Below are 26,140 nucleotides of genomic sequence, written 5' to 3'. Positions count from 1 at the left end.
GCAATTACTTTGGTAGATCCTGAATCTCAGTTTCCCATCCCTTGGCCCTGCCGATCTCTAAACTCAACCAGGCCACAGCTTTTAGTAATTATTTCAACTGGATTTTGATAAATACAAAGAGGGATGTAGAAGTAACAACAAATGAATTTGGGAATGAGACAATGTACTGCACTGTCTGAAAATCTCCATAAACTACAAAACAATTTCAAAACTGTTGCAAGAGTCTGTACTACGTGAGAAATCCTTTCTTCCTACCTCATCCTTCATTTTACATCATGATCTCATTTTTAAAATCCAATTTCATGTTTCAATTTGTAGCCTGTGATATCTGGTCCTGACATCGTTTCCTCAAGTATCCCACACGAAATTCATATCCAGTCCATTGTGGAGAAATAGACTATTTTGTCTTCTATTTAAACGTTGTAACTTTATGGGGAAGGAGCGGTTGCTTGTGAAGAAAGAGCCTCAATGGAGTATCTTTTTGAAGGGGAAGGTAAGCTTCTTGCTAAATATCCCATCTGCACATCCGCTCGTTGGGAGAAGGCCAGGATGGCGGCTCCACAACATGGGTCTGCTCCTAAATAACCTTTCTTGCTGCACCAGCCTTCTTCAGCGTGTAAGGTGCCCTTGCTATGTGAAACCGAACAGGTGCTCGCTTTACAACAAATTACAGGGAGAGCGGGAGTGATCGAGGGGACCCTGCAGCCCGCCCCCCTGCGAGGCGGAAGTAGGGGAGGTCAGGACGAGGCGGCTGAAGGTTGGGGGCAATAGTAAATAGCCCTGCAGAAATAGGAGCCGAGAGGGGAAAAAAACACTGATTTTTCACCTCGGCTGCTGCGGAAACGGCTTTAGCCTTTGCTGGATGCATTGTCCTTAACGAAATCACAAACAAACGTGTCTTTACACGATCTGCTATGTATGACCATTACACTTTGTGCAAAAATCTCTCTCGGCAACGGCTAGACACATGACCAAGCATGCTACAACACTGACAGATTGCATCAATTAATGCAAGTAAAGCCATGAACTCGGCAGCAGCCAAACGTACAGTGGAGGCTGTTTTATGGTGGAGGCACAACAAGCAATCACTACCAGCTGTGGGCAGTGCTCAATTTGAGCCGGTGGTTTCTGGTGCCCAGCACCGGCACTTAATTGTCAACACCAGTGCTTTTCATGAGCACCAGTAAAGGACGCAGATTAAGCGATTTGCCCAGAATCACAGGATGCTGAGCCGTGACGCGAACCCTGTTCTCCAGCTCCGAAGGCTACAGCTCTGGCCATTATGCCACATCCTCTCTCCCAACCTTCAGAGTTAGCAGTTAGTTTTGTTTTAGGCAGCGCTAACAGGTGGAATGAGCTTGTCAAGCTGCCTCCTGACGAGAGCCCCAGCACAATTTTTATTTTTACAAATTAACCACTGCTATTTGGAGATTTAAAGTATTAAAAGGCAACATTGAGAAACTTTTCAGTACCTAGTCTTTACAATCTGCCATACACATGTACGATGCTTGTCGGGCTCCGCCCACTTGGTACTGCAGAAAATCAATAAAATCTGTTATTAAAAAAAAAAGGCACCATTGAGTCAGAGATATGACTCTATGAGCCAAAGCAAGGACTGAGCTAGTGACTGGACCACAGCACGAACATGAAGCAAAGTCACGTCTAAATGGTAACTCGAAACACGGAAATACCAGGGGGAAGCATCCGACAGCCTTGGGTACAACCCTGCCACAGAATACGCACCACAGGCACAATTAACATCAAATGCAATGACACACTAGTCTCTGTTCAAGATTAGAACTTTTCATGTCCCTACCTCAATGAGTCCATCTAGATATGGTATATTCAAGAGGTTGTGCCTCATCAAATGCTGGACCCAAACAGCATTAACTAGGTTGTACCTGGATGTTAGTTTCAAAGAGCTTAACAAGAGAATGATGGACAGTAAAGATCTGTTATTCAGTAACAGGTGCACGAGCACTCTACAATATCTTGAAGCTATGTAATGCTTATATTGACGAAGAGCAGTGATTTACAACTAGATTAATCCTATGACCCCCCTGTATAAAAAAATGCCATTGGGTTCCCCAGAATGACAAACAAATGTTTTCAAATTATTTCATAAAACTGGCAGCTCTTAACATATTTAACAATTCAAAACTCTCGTTTTGGTCAGTTGTCCATTTTAAAATGCAAACACACGAATGTTAACATGCTATGGACGGCCAAATCTCCCTGAGGTGTAACTATATCAGTTTGATCCTTCATCCGAAATGTGGCAGGGGGCTCTTTAAGAGTTATCCGATACCAAATCCGCCCTCTTTTACACCTTCCCCAATTCAGGTCAGCAGAGATGAATGATGTTACTGATGGCCAAATAAAAGTGTCTCACTTCCGCTCTGTCAGCATCTTGTTCTTTTTGGCCTGCCTGGAGCCACCCTGAAGATCAATTCAACCCCCACCCTCCAGTTTGAAGCAGGGTCGGACTGGGCCAAAACATAGACCCAGGGCACCAAAATAAAAGTAGCCTCCGTTTGCCAACCAGAAAGCTAAAAAGGAAAAGTGGCCCACTTTTGGCAATAATGGCAGGTTTGAACTTGTAAAGATGCGCTGTATGGATATTTTGAAAGAAATGGAAGATTGTGTGCATTTGTGTTTGGTGCAAGCAATGTTTGTGATAATATTAGAGAAATCAACAGTAAAAACCAGCTCACCTGGCCATATGTAAGACCCATCGGGCACTGCCTAATTGCCCTTCAGTCAATCTGACGCTGGTTTGAAGACCATAGAGACACTGCATTCATACGGAGAAAAGCAATATCATTCACCTTGGTCTCTATGGCTGAAAGGTAGGTTGGTACCATACTGAATCTCTCGAAGACGCAAAAGGAAGTCTTAAATTGGTGTAAAACACTTGAACATGCTAACATTGATGACTTAATAAGCAGTACACTAACAAACACACAGAGGGGTATGGATGCAATGCATTCCACCCCATTACATTTCTGCTCAACTGCAAATGATGTATCAAGCATATTTGTGATAGCATGTACTTAGATCGACATTAACTTTTTTCTAAAAAAATAAATAAAGGTAGTGCAAGAAAGGCAAAGTTGTGATATGTCTGCAGTTTCCAACAAACAAAGTGAGGAGGCTAGGGGTGACTTAAATAAAGAAACGTACAAAGTCTTCTCGGCTCTCTTGGATCACAGATTCCCTCTTTTAGATCGCACCATCAAAAGTTTTGCTGGGGACTTTCACCAAGGGAAAACAAACAAAGACTGACATGGGTAATTACTCAACAGAAGCTACTACGTGGCGCTATCTTAAGTATCGCATCTGGTGCAGGAATGACTTCCGCCGCCACCTAAAAATATATTATCCTCTATTTTTATGGCGGAAAACAATATTTGCTGTAAGGTAGGCATCATGGAATGCCGCGGTGTGCAAAAAAAGTTTCTGCCAGCGGAGTTGGCTACGTTTTTGACTGTTCACAAAGGTTGCAAAGGTTCTCTATGATACCTTTCACTGCCGTAGTTATTTTTTTCCTATTGCAAGATGAGCCACACCACACCAAACTGGAAAAATATGAAGTTCACCTTTTGCATATCTTTCGATACAGAATGGCAAATGTTTGCAAAAAGCAAACTTGCACAGAATAATTCTTCAAAGCTCTTCTACGAATAGCTGACAGTGGAAAATTTGCAACCTTCATGCAGGGAACAAAATGAAGGTTGCAAAAAAAAAATCTAAGAGTCTTTTGAGGACAAATGACCGATAACACCTCAAAAGAAATAGGTGCTAAGATGGGGAAGCCAGGGACCTTCCATCTCGCCATACTGAACGCTCAGGTCGTCATGACATCAGAATCGCCTATCGATGGTAGGGTGTCTAGCTCAAAAATTGAGCAGAAGGCACAGCTGGTGCCTCAGGAAATACAACTTCATATCAATATCCCGGCAGTGCAAGTCTTCAGGAGACATCTGTAGGTGTTCCTGCTAAGCGCCCAAGGATCATCTGTATTGAACAGGATTGAAAAGACGAAATTGATGTTATGCATGAACAAATAAGGACGGATGATGTCCCCGATCTTCCCAAAGAAATCGCACCTACTATGAAACTAGGTGACCAGTGCGCATTCCTGACGGTGGAATACTTGGCAATAGTCTGAAACGATTGGACCAATGTCCTGAGCAGATCAACAGGGAGTGTCTCGACTGTAGCTAGATCCCAGGAGTCTCATCACTGGGGGCGACCACAACAGGATTGTTGTGCTCCCAGGGAGAACAGGAAATACAGGTCCTATGCCAGTAGGCATTGGAGACATAGCCTGGGAGGTGGTGAAGGATTCCTCTCTTGAAATGGGACATATGTTTACACTTCCTCTACCCCTGCCCCCCCCCCCATTTTAAAGTGTCCTTATCACCTTTGGTGCTCGCACAGTGGCGCTGAGCTCGTCATGACCGCCGCAGAACGCCCACGCAGGTATAATTCCCCTGCTGTGCTGAGTGTTTCATGGAAATGGGCGTGGTCATGACCAGCTCAGCTCGTCATGAGCACAGCACCACCGTGCAGCGTTACGAGCCAAGCTTGTCACAAGCACCGCGACGCTGCACGCGGCCCCCCTCCCCCCGCACCGCGGGGAAATTAGCCCCGCGGCAAAGGGGCTATAATATTTTCACACAATATTTGTGCATGGTGTATTTGAAAAATATTTATATGTCTCGACTTGTGCTTTAACTCTTAGGGCTCAAGATAGACCACTGGTTAGCTCTCACCATTAATGTATTGGATTGTCCATCTCTACAGAAAGGTTAGCTGCACAATGAAGTGCATAGGAATGTCCTGAGAGAACTGAAAGCAGAAAGGAATTATTTGTAGGTTCTTTCTACTTTTAAAAGAATAAGGACCAGGGCCCATTGCGCAGCAAAACAGAACACTGTATCCACATTTGAGGCTAATGTCCAAACAACCGCTTTCAGGGCTTATTTAGTCTGAAACATGCTGGGCAAACTTCCATCAACTCTATGCCAAGAGGACACAAAAGATTTTAGTTTTACGTGATTTTCATCAACAATCATATCATTGACATACTGGTAGCCATCGCAAATGTATATGGATACTAATTGGCTGCCCGCAGGATTTCATACCTCAGCCAGTCAAGCTGTCAACGTTGAGCTAAGTAAACAGGACACCATAAGTGCTAGTATTGCATTGACTGACCACCTCGCAAAGTAAATACCATCAACTGTGGATTTCATTTCAGTGCAGTTTAAATAAGGCCCACACCAGACTGAGCGATGAGTCCACAAACCTTTCACTAGACTTGGTTAGCCTGGTATATCAGGCACAGACAACCAGTTAATATGATGGATGAACCCACAGCTTTGATCTAGGAGGGTCAAAGGTATGTAGAAGGGCTACTGGCTTGTTTATGTTTAGGTAAGTAGTATATTTGAATACATTACGCACATGCTCGTAAGTTGAATAACAAACCTTGAGAGGACACCTCTGCAAGGTACATGGAGGGGCCCTCCTCCGGACTTAATCAGGAACTCTGCAGTCAGGATACAGTGCCGAAGGTGGCCCCTGGAGATTGGTGGTGCCTCCGTGCTGCAGGGCCTATGTTACGCCACTGATGCTCGCTCTTCTACCAAAACCATTTTACTGTCTCAAGTATTGGGCAGGAATACAAATAACTGCCTTAATGCCAGGCAGTCTATTTTATTAGGAAGAGAGCACAATATCATTGCCTACCTATACTATCTGTTGTTAAGATCTTAAGAAGAATGATTTCTTTTCAAGATTTCTCCAGAGCAATCGGTAAGTGTGTGTGATCGATTCACCTCTAGATTGACTTGCCAAACCTAGTCACTAAATATCTCAAATCAAGCTATACAACTGCCAACTCTCTAGTCAAGGCACTATGTCAAAAGAAAATTCCCTTTTTAAAGTGTACATTCGTGGGCACAATAACCAATAATTGTGCTGAATCTGCCTCAAACCTCCTGACAACCTATCCTTATAAATCATGCATGGACACATAGATGAAGACAATGGTGCGGACTGTTGGGTCCCAACTTACCAGGAATACTTGCAGGTGATATAGGTCCAGAGCGAGACTGGTTACTTCCAACAGGCGAGCCCACAGGAGAGGGCGAAGGACCACCAGGGATGCTGGAGAGGTGTGGAGATGCATGGGGAGAGAAAGGCGACTGCGCCGGGTTGCTGTGCTCCCCTTGGCTGCTTGTAGACCCCGATGCACTAACAGCTGAACTGTGCGTTGCTTCAGTCCCTGCAGGTAAATCATCAATGGAGCCCGACAAGTCCTGAGGATGAGAAAGAGGAATAGAGAGACATGTTTTAACATGAGTTGGAACTTAGTATGTGGTAATAACATTGAAGGAAGTTTCTTTTATAGGGCAGAAGTTCACAACATCAGCGTTACGCATAAATAGGACAACATTTACATCGACCCCTCAGCCCTTACAAATTGCATTGCAGAAAAAAGTAGTGAGGGGAAAAAAACAGGACACATAAGGCTGTGTAGCTAAATACCACACCTCCCAATATTGAGCCGTATGATCTGGATCCATTAGCCGGTTAATTTGTTCCATCACAGGATAACGGAGTAGCATGGGAGAAGTAGCCATTACAGGCTAAGCAAATTATATATACAGGGGAAAACAAAAAATAGGTAGGAGATTGTAAAAAAAAAAATGTAAATGTAAAACATCACGTCAGTGTTTTTAGTCCCCAAGGCAAAATGCTCAACGTTTTCATGGGCTATAAAAATGATGATGATTAGGGGTAAAAATGTTTAAATACATCAGGCTCTAAAACCGGTGTCTCCAACCGGTCGATCGCGAGCTACCGGTAGCTCGCCAATAACCTTCTAGTAGCTCGCGGCCTGGTGCCCACTTTTGTGCCCTATCACTGTCGTTATGTTTATTTTTGGGCCTTTTTAGCCTCGTGTTTGTTCTTGCTGGAGTTTCTTCCGGGATCGCACTGCTGCCATTGGCTATTAGTTAGCTGGGGCGGGGAGAAGCGAGTGATATCGGCTTGGCTCGAGCAGTGTTACATTGCCTACGCCAGGGATTTACAAAGCATATGAAGTGAAGGTAATGCAAATGCGAGACACAACAGCATGTTACAATTAGTACACATGCTACACTAGAGCCTTAGAGCTTGCTGCATGATTCAATGAAGCGGAGACTCACGGAACCCTGCTGCGGCCTCCTTCATACATCTGTTGTGTAATCAAGCTGCTCCCCGCAGCACTGGGCTGTTTTTAAAAGACTTCCACAGGCGTTTAAAATACTTCTCTGCAGCCACTATGAACCAGCATTGCAGGCAGCATGCAGTGAGTGCACTCTCCCGAGCCTCAGGCCCAGTCAGGAAAGATGCCTGCTCAACTTCTGCCTACCGTGACGCCAGAAGCTAAGCATCAGCATTGACCGAGGTCAATTAGGGACGAATTATGCCTGCAGCCAGCAGTGTCCTTGATACCACTCGACCTACAAGAGCATGCCCCTATGTGAGAGAGCCTCTGTCCCTGTTATACGCGCGATACCAACGGATCAGCACAGCAAGCACCAGCTGTAAAACCACGTTATGGTAAGCCCACAAATAATTATCTGGGTGCACTTTGTTGTGAACTAAATCGGGGTGTCGGATGTTTGGTTAATAACCAGTATTAAGTAGTTCGAAATACCGCGGCCATGAGGTGTAGTCTACATGTGTAATCATTTTTGATTTACTCTTGACCTGAGGTCGCTGTGAAGTTTGTGCTGTACAGAGAGGTATCTCTATCTATAAAACATTGTACACTTAAGAACAGTTAGCACACTGATAAAACAAATGACCTATCGAATGTGGTAATGACAATGTTTGTCCAATTTGAACCTTTATTTGAAACGTCTTTGACTGGCAAAATGGTTATTTTGTATGCATCTCAACCTGCATTTAGCCCATATTTTTAAAAGAAAATAAACAGTGCTGCCTACTACTATTGTACACAAGATGATGCATTTAATTCTATGACCAAAGTATTTTATTTTGCCACTAAATAAAAAAAAAAGACTTTCCTCTTTAAAGGGAGAGCATGCAATTGAAGTTATTTAAACTGCAGGCTAGATAATAGTTTTAAGCATTTTCGAGGCCTGCTCTGTTTTAAGGTCAGACAGTGTGGTTTGTGACCTTCCATTTCTGGGATTTTACATCAGTTTCAGGGCTTTGCCTGAACTTTTCATGTCTCACTTATGGGTCATTTGAGATATTTATTTGTTTCCATGGATATTATTGTTTAGTTTCCATAATAGTGTGCCTGGGCCTCTTTTCTTTCCCATTCCGACAAGCAGCGGCCTCCTCTTTCACGCCTTGTGTTGTGTCACTATTGTGGCGTTTGCTTTATTTTGTTGTCTCACTGTTGTGTCTGTGAGTCTTCTTAATGTACTGCCCACATGTCCGTAATGTGGCATGTCATGGCCCTACCTATTTAATACATTCCCACCTATTGGCCAGGAGCCAAGGCTCACGCATGCAGCCCAGTCCCCATCATCGTCCTGTATGGCTGCAATAGTATGCCAGCTTGTCTTGAACAGCAGTGATGTTCTTCAGGCTGGGCCCTGGGGATGTACTTTTCAAGGGGAACTTTGTCATTTTCTTTTTGTGTGCAGTTTTATAGCGCAAACTAGAACCAAAGGTATCATAGCGCTTTACATGAGCACCAGTTACGTTACAAACGGACACATTACTTTTTGTTAGGCACTGGGAGATTAAGTGATTTGCCCAGCCCCAGAATCACAGAACGTTGAGCGCCCCTGGCGAGAACCGAACCTGGTTGCGCACCACAGAGTTCCACCGCCCTAGCCGTTTGGCCACATTCTGTCCCCATCTTTAAAATGGCTACACTTGATATCTTGCAATGTCTGCTTCTGGTTATTAGTAGGTGTGTGCAAAACACGTAATTTCCATTCACGCAATTAGGTGAAATTTTGGAAAAAATAAGTCCAATCATGCAAAATGCTTTAAATGCCAAATTTTAGGGCTAAAGTTAGTACTTTATTCTGGGTCTGGGGGTATATTTAGCCAACTTTCACACAGCATAGCTAGCTAGCCGCCTTGCTGCGCTAAGATAAAGGGCAGGAATAGACAAGCATTTAAGAGGGTAATCATGGTTGGTTGGAGAAATAATATTTTTTAGGTCGGAAGGTGATATTGTGGTGTGGGTGATATCAGTCACCATAAGCCTGAGGTCCCAGGGCTATGTCACAAAAGTCTGCTGCTGTCATGAAATATTACCTGGAGTAGTTTTGAAAGCTTTTCTTAATTTAAAAAAAGTCCAAACATGTTTGCTACAAATGTAGGAGAACCCAATCAAATTTTGATTTGCAAAAACTTCATCTTTGTGAATTTGGCGCTTGGTGTGTGTGGTACAATTTTAAGCCCTCTTCCTATTTATAGAACACGACTAAAGACAATACAAGCCCAGAAGTATGCTTTGGTCAAAATTAATGAAATGTCAGGTTATTTGTGAAAAGCAGTCCTCCTGTGTTCATAATTACACATAGCTATGGTGGGTTACTTATCTCACTTTCAAACTGTGTTCTTTAATTTACGAGCATGGCTACTACTCACAAATGGTCTGCAATATAACATTCTAAAGGTGTCCACGTGGTATTAAAAGGTCCTGATTTTGAAGCTATTATTGTGAAAGGTCGTAAAGTGGTTTGACAACAAAACACAAATCCAAAGTCAATCGTTTTAGTGTTTCTAGGGAACTTTAAGTCTTGTGTTCATACCACAGTATGGTGGGCTCTGAAGAAAATAGGTTTTTTAACCTTAATGTCAATGAAACTGGGCGTGAGAGGTCTCTCGGAAAAATGCGCGAGTTGCTTGGGGTTTGGTAGCTCACGACGATTTTCACTGACCAGAAGTAGCTCTCACTACACAAAAGGTTGGAGACCCCTGCTCTAAAACCATCCTGAAATATTGTCAGGAGCGTGGCATCAAGCACCGCCCGACACAGCAGATCACTGCAGAGTGTGGAGCAGTCATGATTATACCCAGACAAAATATAGACCACCCAACTGAATACCCCAAATATAATTTGGGTGCTCTAAATCCCTCAGACACTGTGGAACACTTCAGATAATGCAAGACCATTACCAGATCACTAATACAGTTGCTCAATATATGATAGATGTATCTGTGTATAATATAGAATAATGACAAAATCTGATTATTAAAGAAGTTTAGTTTGAATCTACAACATTTCTGAATCAGCAGTCTCTGCAGTGTTAAGAGCTCCTAACGACCATGTGCAAGAATAGGCTATTTCATCATCCAATCTCTTACCAGGCAGGCAAAATTGCTGCAAATACACATTGCAAAAGTCAATAGGTGAGGCTTTTTGTATAGGGTAGTGATAGGTAATAGTTAAGGTGACTGTGTGCTACTCCTAACACTCCAATAAAGAAAATCCCATAATGAACCACATTTTGGCCGACATGGATATGTTCTTTGAAGACTGCACTGCATTAACTGAGTTGAGCTGTGCCCTCAAAAACTGTTTTATGAAAATGAGTCAGAAGATTAGGCTTGCATTGCAAGTGATCAACTTAAAGGTCATACGCTGCAAAGTATCACAGAAGACATGTTGGAAAAAGGGACAGTATCCTACTACTCAAGGACCTGGTAAGCCAAAATGTGGAGGGTGCCAACATCGACAGGTCTACAGGGGTGTGGACAAGAGGGTAACATTTTTTCACACGTCAAATGATACAGGAGTATTGGAGAGGGGGTTACTGGAGTCATGTCATGTGTAATGTCACTTGAGATCCCATTGGACGCAAAGTGGCTCCTTCTGGCAGTGTCTGGCCTAAATACCAGAAGGTGTGGCTGCTGCTGGCTGTAGTGGTGGCTAAGGGGAATATTGCAAGAGTGTGGGGAGTACAGATTCATCCACCAAGTCTCATGGATTGGAAGTCTGACCTAGGTTGGTGCCAGAGTCCTAAAAAGGTGGTTTATCAAAGCAGGAGCTGGCCCAAGTAGTGAGAAAAGGTGTGGGGAGCCTGGCAGGCTTAAAGGGAGTACTGACAGGCAGGGAACGTGTCCCTGGGGCCAGACAATTCTATATGCTAGATGGGAGATGGACACTTGACGTATAAAGTGTGATGGGCCGTAAAAGCAACCCTACAGATTATGATTCATGCTCTGTTTTTGGATGTTGTCAATTCTTAACTACCATGCATGTACCATGATTTTCGGCAAGATATACACAATTTGTAATGTGTATATTGAAACAGGGTACTTATGAAAGCAACTAAAAAATCATAAAATAATTTGTTTATACCCTACCTTGTATTTTGGATTTGGCCTATACGGAGCAATTAACATTGCAACTTGAGAAATCATTGCGTGAATTTAATTTTGAAAGCTTGAATTACTCGTTTTTACCCGACAGAACTACTGTTTATATAAAAAAAAAAAGCTTTGCCCAGGTTCTGAGGGATACTGGGTTACCCCATAGTTACTTACACTACAGTGTATGATAGGCACAGTTTCAAGAAAAAAAGCTTTAAAAAATGTATATAAAAAGAAAATGGGACAGTATGTCTTTTACCACTGAAGAAAACCTATTGCTAGCAAACTGAAATAACCGAATGTGGTAGAGCAATTAGTGAATAGCACTGCCTCTTTAAGACATTATGGAATCTAAAACCGCGAACACTTCCTGAACAAAAGAAAAATCAGCAATTCAAATGTTGTTGCACCAACAAAATAGATACAGAAAAGAACAAGCATTGGGTCTTATTTACAAGCTAAACATCATGCTGCATCTGAAGTCTAACAAAAAAACTACTGATTGATGCAGTGTCACCAAAACCTAATAGCAACACAAACGGGGCTATGTAATCACCCACGAAATGCCATGCCTTGAAGGAAAGTTCACCGAAACAATATCAAACCATGCAAAAACACATGATAGAGAACGGCTTAAGAGTGACGGCCCAAGGCCCAATCTTTCTACTTCAACTTTTTTTAATCTTTGAAGATTTGGTGATATGAGGCCTTCTAGATACTGTCTTAGGGTGAAGTGAAAAAAGGCCTTTTTAAAAACAGGAGACATATTCAACAGTTAGGAGCCCCTCTGCTTTAACTATACATTGATTATTACATCTCCCTACCCTGAATTTATTTTAAAAAATCACTGTAAGCTGCAGCCATGAGTATTCCTTCAGGTGGTGTGAAATAACATGCAGGAGAAGCTTTCCCACTGAGTGTTAGAGCTACAAGCTGCTCGTAAGAGAAAGCACAATCTTTTTAAACTCGATTCAGGCAGACACCAAAGTATAAAACTAGATGCCCTTCATCTATGAAACGCTGCACCTTGTGCTCTAAATTCATGCATGTACCTATGTAGCTGTGAAATGTCCACTCTGCTGCATATATGGACAGTTTGTGTGCAATTCTGCATTCCTTCAGTGCTTTATACACCTCTGTAAAAGCAATTATGTATGTAGCTCTATTCATGGAATATGTATGTCCCTAATTTGTCCCACTATATAGGACATACTGTGAGCTACTTGGTAAAACCCTGGTTGCATTTCTAGCTATGGCATACTCTTTGTATCTATGAAGTTCTGTGTGCTATCTATAGCTCGAAAATGCTGTGCGCGCCTCCCTGGAATGTTGTGTGCATCATTAGGTCTGTGAAACGTTGTGTGCATCTTTGTAGCTCTGAATATCTGCGTGCACCTTTTTTTCTGTGAATTGTATTGTTAGTTGCATAGAGAATAACTGCAGCAGCGGTGGCTCTGTAGCGCTTAGTTGACCGTGTCACATATAGTGGAAGCCAGCGCTTATGTGCTTGATCGCCTAGTGTGGGTTGGTTGTTTGCATGGTTGCCATGACCACTTCCCTGCAAGCAGGGTCTTGTGTGCGTGTTTGGTAGAGTGGTTATGTGGCTTATCTTGGAAGTGTGGGTGTTGTGCTGGGGGTTCTGAGAGCAGTGCTTCATTTGATACAGTATTGGGAAGGACATGGCTTTTGTAGTTCGGACTGGACCCATGGGGCAACAGGGTCAGAGCTGATTTGCATATCGCCATTGTCTAACCCAGGGTGGTGTGGAGTGCAAAAAAACGATGGATTTGGGCCCAGATCTTTGGACTGGGGTGAATGTGTGACATTGATCCACATTCTGTCCATCACTTGTTTTGTTTGCAATTGCCGCCATAAGTGCACTGGGGATGCTCAGACGTGGGTCCCAGGCACTCCACACCACTGGAGTCAAGCTAGCCGGGCTGATGAGAGGTGTTACCTCGAAACCGGTCCAGTCCTCGGATGCTTGATTCCGTTCTGGGAAGGACATGGCTTTTGTAGTTCGGACTGGACTGTTCCCATGGGGCAACAGGGTCAGAGCTGATTTGCATATCGCCATTGTCTAACCCAGGGTGGTGTGGAGTGCAAAAAAACGATGGATTTGGGCCCAGATCTTTGGACTGGGGTGAATGTGTGACATTGATCCACATTCTGTCCATCACTTGTTTTGTTTGCAATTGCCGTCATTTGATACAGTGGCACTTAAATGTCAAGACCAGAACTTATGACAGTCTGCCACATAGTGGCACTGTATATCTAATTTAGAGATGAACACAACAACAGTGGTTTAGTCTTTCAATATACATTAAAAGTGACCAATACCTGCCGCCCAAGCCATTCTTATAGCATTGTGTGCATTAAATAGTCTGAATTGTCACATTTTCAGCAGTGTGATAGTTAGTAGTTATGTTGGTTCTGTCATCGGCAGCGCCGGCAGGGGCAATAGGTGTTGCAAGCTGCAGTTGCCTCCTGACTGGGGCCCTGGCACTTTTTTTTTTTAATTTTTTTTTTACAAACGAAGCACTGTGAGAGGTATTCCAAACTTGTTGGTGCTGTGGACATGCGAGCTTGTGTCTTGACCAGGAGTAGAGCGGATAAAACATTTCATTATTTGAAGACGCTGTACATATCCCCACTGATTCTATCCGTAAGAATGGTATAGCGGAGTAGGTTTCGGTGCAACACAAAACCTGGAGGCGCATTTGCCTTGTCCGTTCTGAGGCAAGCCAAAGCTTGCTTGCATGTAGGTTTTGTTTGATTTTGTGCAAGCCCTGGCTTGGGTGAGTAGTTGTTCTGTGCGGTTATGATACTTGAGATTTGTGTTGTATTGTGTTACCATTAGTATGGTCTCACAGTGGCGTTGGGTTCCAGGACCTCCGCACCTCTCGGACTTGTTCCAAGCTTATGTGCAACTCTACATCTTTGAAGGAAGCACTGTGTGCCCTCAATGTCAGTCGACTGATGTGTGGAACTCTATCTATGGAATGTGCGATTGCACCTCTATCTGTGGAATTTCGCGTGCTTCTCTGTATCCGTGGAACGTTGTGTGCACTTCAGTGTGCAAGGAATGCAGTAGGCTCTTGTATGTGTGGAAGGTGGTGTGCACTTCCGTGTGCAAGTAGTACAGCAGGCCCTTGTGTGTATGGAAGGTGGTGTGGACCTCTAGCTGGGGAAGACTGCATCTTTGTGTCTGTGGGAGACTGTGCACTTCAGCCTGTGAACATCCTCTGTATCCATGGAATGATACCGTGCATCTGTGGAAGCTGTGTGGGCTGCAAGAGCCTGGATATGGTGTGTGTGCCTTTTTAAATATGGAATGCAGCATACCCATCTATATCTAGGGAGTGCTGTGCACCTCAGTTTCAATGGAGCACTGCGTTTCACCCTTATGTCAATGAAAAGCCCAGTGCAACTCTGTGTCTATGGGGCACTGTTGACCTCCATCTGTAGAATGCTGCACTCACCCTTATGACTGTGAAATGTTGTGTGAACCTCTGTATCTGTGGAATGCTGCATGCACCCTTGTATATACGGAGTACTGTGCACCTCAGCAGCGGCAGCTCCTCCGCTAAGGCAAACATGGAGGAGAATCGCCCCACTGCTTTTCAGCAGTGCAAAAAAGGACAAATCATATAACATAATGTTATCGTTTTATTTTTCAGTGCGAGCCAGGTTAGGGCGGGGCTGTCAGAGCAGGGGGAGAAGGAAGGAAATATGTGCACTTAAGTGCGCATGATAGTTTGGCACACCAAACAGTCATGTGCACTTCACATGTTCTTCACCTGGCTGCATTGCACAGGGTGAGTGGAAAACATACACAGTCTCCCACTCTCTGTCTGAGCGCAGAACCAAGCTACTCAGACCAATCTCGACGCTGCTGTCATGCTGGTGACAGCAACGTCGTGATTGGCTTAGGGGAGCCTGTGTGCTTCCGTGAGTAGAAAGAGAAGCGGAGGAGAGAGGAGGAGAGAGGACCGCGGAGAGACTGCAGTGCGGAAGTAAGTGTTATATATTTTTTTCACCCCCTGACCCGCCCCGCCACCCTCATACCGTACAAACTGCCACTGCCCCTCGGTATCAATAGAATACCTCCATAATAATGGAATGCGGTGTTCACCAATATCTGTACGAAAAGCAGAGTGCACCTCCGTATCGATGAGATTCTGTGTATTAAATGCTGTGTGCACCTCTGCAACCGAGAAATGCAGTGTGCACCCCTATATCCATGGAGCACTGTACACCGCCATATCAGTGGAATGCAGTTCACCCCTGTGTCTATGAAATGCAGTGTGAACATCCACAGGCGTAATAGTGGCCCCAGCAGTACATGGGTGGCCCCAACCCTCCAGGCCCCCCAAGCCTTTTGGAGGCCATCAATCCAGAACCAAAGAATGTCTGTGATAGATGGAAGAGTCAGGGACTCCTCATCACAGTCTGCAGGTGGCCCCAACATTTCACATAACACCACTGCCTCCATCTATGGAATGATGCTCACCCCTGTCTCAGGAACATGTGTGTCATGTATGCTAGTGATATGCGCTGGAACCTAGTCTGTGAGACCATGTGCTCCACTCAGGTGGTGAAACACTGTTTGCTTCTTTGGTCTGCGAGACGTGAAGAGCGATTTAAGGCCACATTCTGACTGCACATTGATGCAGCATGCAGTGCTGCTGTATGCATAAGTAGTACAGTGTGAGCGGAAAGGGGTTAAATTCATTGAATGAGATTAATCGAAGCACAGGAAGGTGCTTGAAAGCTTTCCTAGTCGTTCCTTACTTCTGTGAAGTTGTGAGGCCTAAAGCTGTTCTAGGTGTATGAAAAAGTGGGTGTCGGTAGCTGTGGGATGGTGTGACCATATATATATATATAGCAATGAGATGCTGTGTGAAGCTATATAACTGGAAGAGGCTGCTTTGTACGCATACAGCAGTGAGATGTGCCCCATATAACGAGGCATTCTGACTGTGTGGGTGTTTGCCCCTCTCCAACTGTCACAAAGTATGCCCCCACAACTGTCCGACACCATCACCCCCGCCAAGCCTCCGGCACACTATGCCCCATTTATGAAACTGACGTGCTGTGTGTAAAGGGTGGTTGTTATTCCGACCAGAACATTGCCACTTTTTTGGGCTGAAGATTTTTCGTAACATTTTGTCCAACTCAAGGTTGTGCTGTGTTTGTCCATCGTAAAAACTCTAACCTGTTGATGCCTTGTTACCTTGGATAAGGCCCCATGCTGCTACTTGAATGGGAAAGAGAAACCTATGGATTTACTGTAAGACTAAGATGGACAGTCAAAGCCAGGTTTGACTAGCAGAGAAACCGAAGATTCCTGTGCGACTCGGTGGGGAGTTGGGTGCTCACGGCCTGGGATCTATTGAGAACCGCCCTACTTGTAGACCATGCAAATGTATCAAACCTCCTCTAGATAGTGGAGTTCTCTTGTTGACCTGCAATAGTGCTCACCAGGCTTGTTGTTTCTGGGAGGGTTGGTTGCTAGCTGTTTCAGAAGCCAGATCCTGACTGCAGTTTACCTGCCGCGGTTGCTGCATCTTGGTAGTACCAGGATGATGCGACTCAAGTGACTACTGCTGCCGGTCTAGTCACAAGTGGTGTTCACAGAGCTGACAAGTTGGCACGTGAGCACGGAAGGATGAAATGGAGTCTTACTCAAAAGGAGACGCCTGGTGCAGAATGTTGGGCTTCAGGAGCTCGGACGCTTCCAGATAACAGCACACCCCACGTTTTCTGGTGGCTGGAAGCAATGACCTCATGGTGCAAAGCCTGCTCTACAGCTCACACTTGTGATATATTTTGCACAGTAAGGTCACCAGAGCCAGATGTTAACCAACACATTTAATTAGAATTGCAATTAACACATTTGAATGTTTTCTCGTAAATATTTTTTTTGTCCTAGCTGGAAACGACGTCTAGTTCTTTCCTGCGTATCGTTATCAAGTCTTAAGCTTTTAATTGGCTAGCAAGGCTTACAAACTCGAATATAAAAGAGTGTTATTGTAATTGGGTGGTAGAGAGGACGACTGAACTGAGCCGTTCTTCTACTCGAGGAAGTTCTTTTTCAGGTCAGCCACTCGGTTAGGATAGTATGTCGACACATCTATCTGGAAGGAGGCAATGGAAAACAATGTTGCTGCTTTGATTCAGCCCCATGGGGAGAGAGAATTCCTTCTAGTGACAACCTTGTTAAAGTTGATACTTTTTAACTCCTCTGTGGGATCTAGTCCGGTGACCAATGACCAACTGGGAATGCCACTCAAACCACTACCTAACCTTCTGGAGGCGGGCCTTCCAGAGCAGGCTAGAGAAACATTGATGGGTCAGTGTGGAGGTGCATACGGTGCATATGCCTCCTAGTGAATTATGTAAGGGTGTGTATTTATGATGCGCTCTGGTTACTGCTGAGAGGCAACGATTACTACATGCATTGAAGTCATCATCGAGATACGGATTCAGTGCTGTGCCTGGGACTTGCCTTATTTTATTAAGTGCGATAATCCTGAATATGAATTGATATGATATTAATATGAATGAAATCAAAGATCCTGGATTCTGTCTCATGCTCCTCCTGAACTAACTTGAGGGATGCCTCTATTCAAATTCATTTATGGTTATACAGGAACATTTCATGCAACTTTGATAATTAGTTCATTCTTGTTTTAAGGGTATTTCTGATCTCTCTGTAAAGGGAATATGTTTATTGGGCACCGAGGGACATGTGTTTGCACAATTTCCTAAATATGCATGGTTTTGCACTTATGCGTAAAGCTTATGAAGTGTTATTCCTCCCATAAATCAAATTCTTTCTGATTCCAAATCTGGTCTCTTTCAATAGACCCAACTAATATTTATAAAAGTGCTACTCTATCCACTGCATTCCTACCCACAACACAAACTCACATAGACTGCCTCATGTTGCGTGGTTACGTTTGCAGCACTTCTCAGAACCCAGTGCACAAAATGACAGTTACCATATGCTCATCACCTCAACTACGTACGTTCAGTTTTGCTCAAACTTGAGCTTGAACACAAAAGTGATGAAAGCAATCACACGTGCATGTTTGGTTAGCCTCAAATTGACTGAGCAGCCTGGTATAAGGGCTGAGGTATGTGTGAAAGCGGCAGAGCGTCACCCCGCTAACCAAAATGCAACCCAAGGACAGATATGAAAAATAAAATGGTAATAATTTATTACCAATTTATTTTTCATCCGCACGTCCCGAACAGAGAGTCGGGGCGGGTCTTACTGAGCGCAGCAGCAGGGAGGAGGTGGGCTACCGCGCACTACATTTAAAAAATGCACAAGTACCTTTTGCCATCCATCTTGAGACGACCAGTCAGACATCACACTTTGAAACTTCTAACCCAGCAGTCTTAATACAGCTGGATTAGAGCAAGTACAGGCTTCCAGTGCCCTTGGTACGCCGAGAACAGCCGCTCCCTCCAATCCTGGCACTGCGCTCATGCTTCATGGGAGCAGCACAAGGACTGGTTAAGGTACTTCGCTGAGGCCTGCGCTGAACACTAGAGGAAGACATGCAGTGAGGAGGAGGATGTGTCGCATTTAAGTGATTTTATATTATTTATTACCCAGCACCCATTTACCCCGTCTCACCACTACACATAGATACCAGCCGCCACAGCACCTAATCAGACAGGGCAACAAAGAACTTAAGTTCTAGCCTGCACCAAATCGGACACTGACAAAAAGGTGCTGCAGAAGCACACCAATGGCAGTAATGATTATACAAATGCAGATTGCAAAACAATTCCACAGACGTGCTCAGAACTCAACAAAGGTAAAGAATATTTCACAGATATGGAGGAGTGCAAGGCAGCTGAAGTACAAGGGTGCACACACCGTTTCATTGATATAAAGTACACACAGCACTCTATAAATACACCGGTGCACACAGCACTCCATCCAGTTGCAGATATTATTTAGACAAAGGTGCATTTAACATTCCATAAAGATGGATGCAGAATTTCACAAAGATGCACAGGGTGTCCCAAGTGCAACAGTATTTCAGGAATTCAGAGGAGTGCATAGTGGTCGATAGATGAAGAAGCACTCAGTGTGTCATGGATACAAAAGTGCACACAGCATTTCAGACCGGTGCAGATGTTGTTTCACATACAGTTACAGATATGCGGATCATTTCATAAATACAGGGGAGCGCACACAGCACTCCATATACAGAGTGGCACACCGCCTTTCAGAGATGCACATCTCATAGATACAGGAGTGCACAGAGTGTTTTTTGACTAAGCAGGGCTCTAGCGCCTCCTGCAAATAGAAGTGCACAAAGCACATAGGGGCTTAATCCCAAGCCCCTTGCGTCACCAGTGCGGTGGCTTTTCATGGCCATGTAAATATGGCCCCTTTTCATGCATTACTTTGCGTGTAAGGGGCGTGACATGGGTGTTGTTGTGGGTATCCCCACGCACCACCCATGGATTCTTCGGTACTCCTAGATTTACAACATTTCGTAAACCTGGGAATGCGTCAGAATCCTACACCACCGAAGGGGAGGCGTAAGGAGATGTAACGAGGAGAAGTATTTTAATTTCTCCTTGTCTTTTTCTTCTTTCTATGTGTATTGCATACTACAGCATACATAGAGTACACATAGAGCACACATAGAAAGAGGAAAATGTATCAATTATTATTTTTGTGCAAGAAGGTGTCCTTGGTGCATGGGTGCCCGCGTTGATGCATGGCAGGCAATTGTGTGCCAGTGCAGTGGAAAGTACAGGGATGCATCATATTGTGGTAAACAGGACGCATCCCTCTATTTTGAAATTGACGCAGCCTGACGCAGCAAAATGGCATGCGGTGTCGCGCTGCGCCATTTTGTTCTAAATGAGGCCCATAATATTCACTGGTGCTCACAGTCTGTTAAAAGCTTCCACTCTTTTACTGACATAAGCGGCACTGCGTGAGGCGACCGGCTATCAGACAGTCCTTTTACCCGGCCGTGTGTGGAGAGGGGATTTTATTACACAGGTAACATGCCGCGAATGATGAATTGATGCGTGGCGCAACGATCAAAGCGACCTTAGAAGGTGACTGGAATAAAAACCTTTCCCGTTTGTTTGCTGGCGAGCGTGTCTGCGTGTGAGGAGGGGGTGCTGGGGACGCGGGTGGGCTGGGATTGAAGTTCATGTTTCCATCAGGTCACATTGCCAGCTCTCATTTGGCTAATCCCCCGCGGGGGCGGCGGTGACTGACAGGTCCCAGGCATTTCCTCAAGTACTGTACATGCCTTCAAGGGATTTCCTCCCAGGACTGATGTAACTCATTCATAAAAAGCAAAAGCTTCCCACGTGATGCCACTCTGCAAAGAGCTGAACTATGAAACAGAAAAAAAACAGCATGGGAAAAAAAGGAGGTGGCAGACAGCTGGAATTACACAGCAGAAATGCAGCAGCCGGCTGACCTGGCTGCCCTCCATTCAGCACGTCACAACACCGACTGTAAACAAAGACTCCCCGCACGCCAGCACGGGCGAGAATCACAGGCAAGAGATATGCCCTGAACGACAGGAAGTGACGCAGATAGCAATTGTAAATGCATTTATAGCATAACGACCGGACTTTGCTTCTCCAGTGATGGACAGCATATTACATTTAACAGTTTATTGACAAACATTCCTCAAATCTTGATATATATATATATATATATATATATATATATATATATATATATATATATATATATATATGTGTACTTCAAACCCAAAAGTGCAAACATTAATGAAGGGGCCTGTAAAGACGGAGGCCTCCATTTATAGTTGGATAACACTGGCAGGTAGAATATGATGCACCTGTAAACACTGACACCATGCGGAAATACCACACCAGTATGTGCGATTTGGAGTTAACCCCACTAAATTCAGAAAAAAACACACAAAATGTCTGGTGGTAAATGTGACAGTGTTGTGATGTCAGTAGGTTGGGCAGGCTGTAAGGTGGCAGGCAAAAGTGTTCTAAGTGGTTCGGGTTTGTGCCCAAACTGTATGTGATTTTACTAGCAGGATCTTCCAGCAAGTAAAACAAAAAAAAATCGGATCTGGAGTTTCTGCTCCTTGTGATATGGCACTATCTAACAATAATAATTTGTCATTTGTAAAGAGTTACTTAGCACCCCCCCCCCCCCCCAAGTGTATCCAGTCGCTGAAAGGGTCGGGGGAGTCGGGGAGATTAAGTGAGCTATTGCCCTGAGTCACATGATGCTAAGCATCGAACGTGAGCCTCGCACTTCAGATTCATCCGCTCTGGTCGCTGCGCCACACCTCTCACAGTGGTATACCACTATGCATACAGCTCCACAGGACCCACAATCGGGGCCCTAAATGCCTTAGCTACTGATTTTGGTTATTCACCAAAATTAATACTCCAGGCTGTGATACCTGGCTTTGAACTAACAGAAAATAAAATATGTTTAAGCCTTGAAGTATGTGTGTAAACAATGGAATAGCAATAGCAACAAACTTCTACTTTAATGTATGTGCGCTTAAAGTATCCATAAGACAGACTCCAGCTCATTATAAGATTGTATGGGACCACAAAGCAATGATACGGACATATGTTGACCCTTTAGAAGCCCAACCCAACCCAAATAACAGACATTGACTTGTTGAGATCACTTTACAGAAATTGGTCTCATCGCAAACTGGTTGAAACATTGCTGAAGCAGCACACAGGACCCTAGTATAGACAAGTGTGGTAATTTAAACATGTTCTCAACCTCTAGAAGTTTAAATGGGGTGACAAACAGATGACCAAAACAAGCATTGGCAATACTAATAGATTTCGCCTATGAGAACCTTTGACTGTGACAATGTGTTGTAGCCATGCTAGCCATGCTGTACAGCAGAGAGGATGCATTGCAGTGTGGCTAAAACTAATCTTAAAACGCAGGGCCAACAAACTTTTTTTTATAAGTGCATTCAAGCAGGGTGGAACAATGTCCTTTTTTATTATTATTTATGAGCCATGCTGCTATAGAGCATGGCTACAAATCAATGCCAAAATCTGGTAATGCCCATGCTGTACAAAAGGAAAAAAAGGCAATGGCGGAACAAATAATCTCAAAGGTGACTGGAGTCCTCTTGGTTTGCCAATGCTTGTTAGCTCTCTGCACAACACTCCTGTGATTCTGGGCAAATCAGTTCAACTCTCAATGCATGAAAAAGAAAAAAAATTTATGACATTTCCCAAAAAAACCTATCAAATAAGAAAAGCACCTGTGCCCATGTCCATGTTTCAGTGAAAATAAATATGGAAGCAGATAATATCTGTTGTCACAATAAAAGCAGATAACATCTATTGTCACAATAAACATCCATTTCAAATGAGAAAAGGGCTTCTTTGAAGTGCGGCCGACAGCAAGAGGAACACAGGAGGACAAGAAAAAAAAAAAAAGTATTACCTCAATCACAGCGCAATCAGCGGAAGGGCCACAATCAAGCTTAAGAAATCAGTACTTGGTCCATGCTAAAGCCGAAAGAAAAGGAAGTGAAGACAGCACGTGCTGGCCGATTAGAAGGCAGCATATAAGACTGACAATGAAGCCAACAAATGCTAAGCAATGTGTGGGCTGCAAGCCCCTTGTATACAATATCTCTTGCAAGCAAGAGCTCATGTGATGTCACAGGAGAGACCGAAACAGAGGACTAAAGATGGGCACAACTGAATTGCAAGTCCACACACCAGAATATGGGTAGTGAAACAAATTAGTGTTTATTCCTATAGACACAATGGACCTCAAATACTCTCATTGACCAGATAAGAGCTCAGTGTTGACAACTGTGAGAGAAAACCGTCACCTTAGTAAAGGTCTCTTACCAGTAAGTGTGCCCCAAGACAATACACAGCACCCTACGGAATGAGATAACTTCTGCAAAGACTCCATTTGCCTTTGACCCCGCTGTTGTTCCTTGGCAGGGTGATTCAAAGCACCAAAGTTGTGTTGCAATATCATCCCCCCCTGCACCCAAGAGGACACCATATTAAAGGAAACAAAGGTTTATGCATCTGAAAAGCGTGCTCCACGCATGCAGCCTAGTTAACAAGTTCCCTAATAGATCTCAGGAGGGTAATTTAGTCAGCAGGAAACCGACACGATTCTTCTGCAGTAAGTAACAAGATACACAAGGTATTTATTTCTAAATATGTTTTTCCTACATCTCGTTCAAAGGGAGGCACCTCTTGGCAACGCCGCACCTATTTATGTTCATAGCATCTTTGAAAAGGCGCTTATTATAACGTTTGGTTTTCAGAGGTTCATCTCTAGATTTCACTAGATTATTACTGGGTGTCTGGAGGCCTTTCCAAAAGTATTGAAGCAGGGATCAGCAAAGGTAAATGAAGAACCAAATCTAGCACTGCAAACCTCCTGGATGGTGCAGATTTACCTACCACAAGAAATATATGTAGATCAATAATACAACGTTTCCGATTAGAGTGTGCTCAGTAAAGTAAAGATTGTATCCTTGGCACTGAACAATTCATCCAATACATTTTTTACTTTCTATATTTTTCAAGAAAGTAAACCAAAGGGGATCACGTAACACATTAGCCCATCAGCAAGTGCACCCCATTTTGGCAGAGTAATGCGAGGCAGAGATTTTTGATACAATTAACATGAAATGTTGGAAACCTACTTGTGTGGTCTACTTTATAGCTTTGCTGGGAGTATATTAGACATTTTTTTATGAAACTCTAAAGAAATCCAGGAGTGCTCCTGGGAACTCGAGTACTCCTGTGAATGTACAAATGTTTTAGATTCCCAGGATCACTCACGTGCATAAACATTGTTGCCTAGTGCATATGTGGTTTACAAAAAAAGGGGTGACCTGGTGTCCCTCAGAACCTGGGTATGTAGCAGTTCAACAAGAATTGGTTCTGTTGGGTAAATCAAGTTAGTCGAACAATGCTCATGGATGCAAGTAAAAGCACATCAGCTCTCTGATACAGGGAATAGTGTTTAGTGAGAAAACAATTGCTCAAAACACAGAAGAACGAGGTTATATCTTCAAAAGTATTGTATTGTACATATTAATTCAAGTTTGATTCTTTACAAAACTGAATTACTTCATTCGTAAATTGATTCATACATACATAGCAAGACCGTGATAAACAATTTTGTGACTTTTTGTGAATAGGTGCTCAGTGAACAGGATAATATATACAGTGCGGGAACTAAATCTATACAAATCTATATACAGGTATAATTAGGGTTTGGTCAGATGATGGTTTGGTCTCAACCGGGGATTCCTTTGGTTATTGTGGGAATCCTGGTGATTCTGAACCTATGGATTCGTCGACATTTCGACCCTGGTGTGCCCCTGTAGGTGGTCACGGCGGGTCTTTCTCAAGACTGAAGGAAAGGGGGGACGGTCTGTGGGAAAAGAGGACCAAGTATCAGAGAGACTGAGGGTGTTCAGCCATATGTCAAAACACTTGGAATGAAAATAAATTGCCGTACTCACTTAAAGATCAATGCCGGGGTGCCTTAGGTTGATCTGGTATGGCTCAATGGCCTCTCGCATCTGTGGGGATTGAGGTTAAATGTAAGACGGTGGCGATAAATTGCCACACATATACAGGGATATTGTTTTACATGATTACATTTAACCTCAATCCCCACTAGTGCATATGTGAACACTTTGAAATGTGAATATTATGCACTAGTTTGCATTTGTCATTATAAACTTATTATATTTGTTTCTGCACATAAATATTACTTTCTCTTTCACCTTTTCTTCACCTACACTCACATACATTTAAAAGTTTCCCCTCCCCTTACCAGTCTGTTGATGGACTTACTCCTGAGGTTAATGGGAGTAAATATTTTAATGTTCTCAGGATGGGAAAATACCTATAAAAGGTTTCTGAAGAATGACAAATTTGCGAGCTTGTTAATTGTAAATGGATACTTGTATAGCGCACTACTCACCCGCAAGGGTCTCAAGGCGCTTGTACGAATACCGCTGTGGAACCCATCCTGGCTTTCACTGTGAGGCGTCCACTCCTGGGCACTCCCAAGGTGGAGGCCAGGCATCCTTAGCGTTGTGGGGGCCGTTGTGGAGATTAAGCAAGCTATTGCCCAGAGTTGCAGAGTGGGACTCCGTGATTGGAATAGGCACTGAGGCGAGAATGATCAGGTCCGTGGAATTTTGAGCCCAAGACCCGCCGAGGCGGGGAATTGAACCCTGGTCCCGGGCTAGACCTCTGCATCAGGGTCTGCCGCTCTAATCATTGAGCCACACTTCTCCAGCTTGTAGACATTTATCACAATATGCGTGCACGCTATTTTGGAATACACACAAACCTGGCAGTGTGGTCAGGTGTTTCCATGAGGAAATCTATTTAGGAGTGCAAATTTAAATTTTGCGAATCAGTAAATTTGATTTGCACAAACACATGAAGAGATCAGAGCAGACAAGTTCTACTTAGTTGCGCATATACTTTTTAAAATGGAGCTCAGGCTGCTTTAGCAAGGATTACACAATCTGTGTGACCAAATGGGTATGTTAGATAGAAAACTTGGAAATCCTAAGTTCACAGTCGACAATTTAGCTACAAAAAAAACCTCTCAGTGGAAGATCACGATTACTATTGTGCTTGCTTAGTTTTGCCAGGCGTAATCATCACCTGTAACACTAAAGAATTCTGGAGCAAAGGACCAGTTTTATCACAGTTTTCAAAATGTTATGCCTATGTAAAAACC

General features: G+C 43.7%; 1 protein-coding gene across 5 annotated transcripts in view; it reads right to left on the bottom strand.

Annotated features, from left to right (window-relative positions):
• ARID1B (AT-rich interaction domain 1B) overlaps positions 1-26,140 on the bottom strand; it is an 843,008-nt gene that overhangs the window by 264,264 nt on the left and 552,604 nt on the right. For all 5 annotated transcript variants that reach the window (XM_086926863.1, XM_086926866.1, XM_086926865.1 and 2 more), the window contains one exon: positions 6,086-6,329. In XM_086926863.1, coding sequence (XP_086782989.1) covers positions 6,086-6,329 — 244 coding nt within the window. The remainder of the gene's footprint in view (positions 1-6,085; positions 6,330-26,140) is intronic.

The sequence above is a fragment of the Lissotriton vulgaris genome, chromosome 6 (genome assembly GCF_964263255.1).
Source record: "Lissotriton vulgaris chromosome 6, aLisVul1.2, whole genome shotgun sequence".
Taxonomy (NCBI): domain Eukaryota; kingdom Metazoa; phylum Chordata; class Amphibia; order Caudata; family Salamandridae; genus Lissotriton; species Lissotriton vulgaris.
The sequence above is the reverse complement of the archived record's forward strand: the minus strand, read 5'-3'. Positions and strand labels throughout refer to the sequence as shown.